This window comes from Ananas comosus, linkage group 9 (assembly GCF_001540865.1).
Source record: "Ananas comosus cultivar F153 linkage group 9, ASM154086v1, whole genome shotgun sequence".
Classification (NCBI taxonomy): Eukaryota; Viridiplantae; Streptophyta; class Magnoliopsida; order Poales; family Bromeliaceae; genus Ananas; species Ananas comosus.
In genome coordinates this window covers 5,321,246-5,324,642 of record NC_033629.1, presented here as the reverse complement: position 1 = coordinate 5,324,642, position 3,397 = coordinate 5,321,246, and the positions used below count along the sequence as shown (strand labels likewise).

General features: G+C 39.2%; 1 protein-coding gene across 1 annotated transcript; it reads right to left on the bottom strand.

The window, feature by feature from the left end:
- Positions 356-2,466, bottom strand: LOC109715671 (probable leucine-rich repeat receptor-like protein kinase At1g68400). Its single transcript, XM_020240784.1, has 2 exons — positions 1,226-2,466; positions 356-995 (listed from the first exon to the last, which is right to left on the bottom strand). Exons 1-2 carry the CDS (start codon positions 2,454-2,456, stop codon positions 466-468), a joined length of 1,761 nt encoding a protein of 586 aa, XP_020096373.1. The 5' UTR covers positions 2,457-2,466; the 3' UTR covers positions 356-465.

The window sequence follows — 3,397 nt, the reverse complement described above, 5'->3', positions numbered from 1 at the left end:
TGCGAAAGTTAATTCCTCTGTCCTGTGCGCGGAAGGCATAGGCTAAGGTTCCCTTAGGGCTGAACTTGTAGTCAAGTTTCAAGTTCATGGACAGTTTTGAATTCGCCATTGAAGATTGTGAACTTTCAATAAAATTTTATTTTAGTTTCTAAACTTTCAACAGTATTTTTTTTTTTTTTTTATTCCTTACCTCAAAAGTAAAGAAAAATTGGTACATATATCTAGTTCATTGGTATATTTGAATGTTAGACTTGTTCCGCGCACGGCAAAACAAAATCTGTTAATTAAAATCAGCTCACAAATAAATGGAAGTTTAATTAATACAGAAATTGTCTGATGAAGCTGATGAGTCTGAAAGGATAGTAATTTCTTCTTTCTTGGTATATATACTAGCTAAAAGCTGGAGAACTCACAGCGCAGCTCCACTAATAAATTAAAGAAGATCATAATAGTTCATATATATATTTACAAGAACTCGCTAATCATCCTCACAACTTGACTCATTTTGGGCCTGTCTTCAGGCCTCTCAGCAGTGCACAGCATGCCAACCTTCGCCATCCCCATCACCTCCCCCTCACACTCCCCGTCTCCTCCACTACTCTCCTCCACATCCTTATGATCTCTCACCACCTCGAGAAGCACCATTCCGAAGCTGTAAACATCCGACTCCTGCGTCGCCGTCCCTCGCCTGCCCGACAGCTCGGGGGCCGGCCTGTGCCCGTGCCACGCTGAGCTCGCCTCATAGAACAGATTCGAAGGAAAGGACGGGACAAAATATTGGGTGTTGGTGCTCGCCGCGAACCTCATAAGGCCGCATTCGGAGATGCACGCGTTGCCGTGCTCGTCGATGAGAATATTCGACGGCTTGATATTTGCATGGACCAGCAGTGGTCGCACCGGAAATGAATGGATGTAGTTGAGTCCATTTGCTGCACCAAAGAGTATCTGCTTCCTTCTCCTCCAATCCAAACTTCTACATCGTAGTCTTCTTTCATCTGCAATCACATTCAAGGGGTGTTTATATTAGTAAACACCAACATTGGACTTTTTTTGCAGCAGCTAGCATAAAAGAAAACTGATCTTTCGGGCAGCAAAATGTAGAAGCTGCGGGTTAAACTTCGATGAAACATCGAACAGTATTTCTACAGAAGCTTCAGTCAGGCCAAAGAGGCCGAAAACTAAGAATATGTAAAAGATTTTGAGCTGTAAGATATGATCATCATACTGCTAGTGCTGTGCAAGAGTGATTGCAAGCTTCCCTTGGGCATGCAGTCATACACGAGGAGCCTCTCCCCATTTGCATTGCAATAAGCTCTCAGGCTCACTACATTACTGTGCCTAAGCCTTCCAATTGCATGCATATGCTTATCGAAATTCTTTCCATATGACGGAAATTGCAACGCGCTGAGCCGCTTAACCGCGACGATAATTCCGTCATCTAATATTGCTTTGTATGTACTCCCTGATACCCCTTTCCCCAGAACTTCCGCTGAAGCCTTTAGAAGAGTTTCCAACTTGAGCTCCTCCCCTCCTTCAAAGCATACTAATCCACCATTCTTTTCCTTCTCTTCGCTGTATCCGCGATCTGATTCTATTACACGAAGGTTACTAGTAGTAGAACTTGGAGGGATCAAAAGCTTCTTCCTTAGCCAAATATACAATCCTATTACAATAGCAAGAGAGATCGAAATGACCAATATATCACCTATACCGATGGCTAAGAGTGCGGTAATACCAAATTTAGTTAAGCTTCTACTAGAGCAAAAACTAGCACTAGTCATTGAAGAAATATTTGGAGATGAGCTAGTGTTGGTTGAATCATTAGAGAGTCGTAAGGAATCGATGCAACTAGAAAGAGGCGAACCACAAAGAGCTAAATTCCCTTCAAAAGATGATCTTGGAAATTTAGAAAGGCCAAAGGAAATTTCACCAACGAAGTTGTTGTTTGAAATATTCAAGTCCTTCATTTTAGGCAATTTTAGTCCTTCTAACCCACCAAAGAAGTTGTTGTGCTCAGCGCGAAAGGAGAGTAAAGAAGGGAGTGTAATATTGAGTGTGCCACTAAATTGATTGTGAGAGAGTGATAGATGTCGTAAGTTCGGGTTTGTGAGGTTAGTTAAAAGTGAAATAGTGCTATTGAGAGCATTTCTTCTTAGGCTAAGTATTCGAAGTTGGCCTAGGCCAAGAAGAAGTGGGGTTGCACTTCCGACCAGCGATGAATTGTCGAGATAGATGGCAACAACTCTACTTCGATAGCATTTGACACCTATCCAAGACCCAGAGCATGGATTGAGACCAACCCAAGTTCTCAAAACGCCACGAGGATCGGCGGAGGCCTTAAAGGAGAGTAGGGGGAAGAGATCTTGACTGTGTACAAGAGAAAGTTCATGTGGAGTAACAATTGATACTAAGAGGAAAAAGGAGAAGGAAAAGTAGTAGTAGTAGGGCAATGCCATTTAGTTTGGGTTTTGGGGGCTTAAGATTACAAATTCTAGTTCGTGGGTCTTACTCTTATAAAGGGTTCAGAGGAGTAGTGGAAATGGAATATAAATTTAGGAGGGAAAGTTTTCATGTTTGAAAAGAAGAGGGAAGTAAAAGAGGACATGAAGAGGGTTCCAAAACCAAATGGAAAAGAATGGTTATTATTGGTGAGAGAGAAGTAGTTAGAGGACATGGAGAGGTGTCCAAATGAAAGGGCGAAAAGTAGAGTTGACAAATGGGGCAGTAAAAATGGTAGGGTGCGTTTGGAGATTAGTGAGCCATTGGTATTTTCTAAATATTCTTCTCCTATTTGCTTTGGTTGAATAGGAAGAACTTTTCTGGTGTCACAAGATAGAAGGCCTTTTTTAATTTTTAATTTTTATTTTTTTATTGTGGGACAAATGGGAGTTATGTTGTGGTACAAGGGAACAGTATTACGAGGGTAAATTTTTTTTGGAAAAATTTTAAATACTATCCATGTGATTTCGCATTTTTTCACTTTAGTTTCTGTGGTTTAAAATATATCAATTTAGTATCCTGTGGTTTCGCATTTTCTCACTTTAGTACCATGTGATTTAAAGTGCACCTATTTAGTACCATGCATGTGGTTTCATTTTTTTTCTTTCGTCGGCTTTCTGTTAATATTTCATTAAATTATATACAAAAAACGTTAGATACCCTATCTAGGTATATCAAATATTTACTTTAATACCCTTTAGTTTTAATTTTGTCACTGATTTTTTTTTCCGTTAATATTTTGTTAAATTATATACAAAAAACTTCAGATACCCTACCTAAGTTTATTGAATATTCACTTTTATACCCTTTAATTTTAACTTTATCACTGATTTAATAAAAAAATAAGTGAAATAGATAATAAAAAGAGAAAAATAAAATCAGAGGATACTAACTTGAT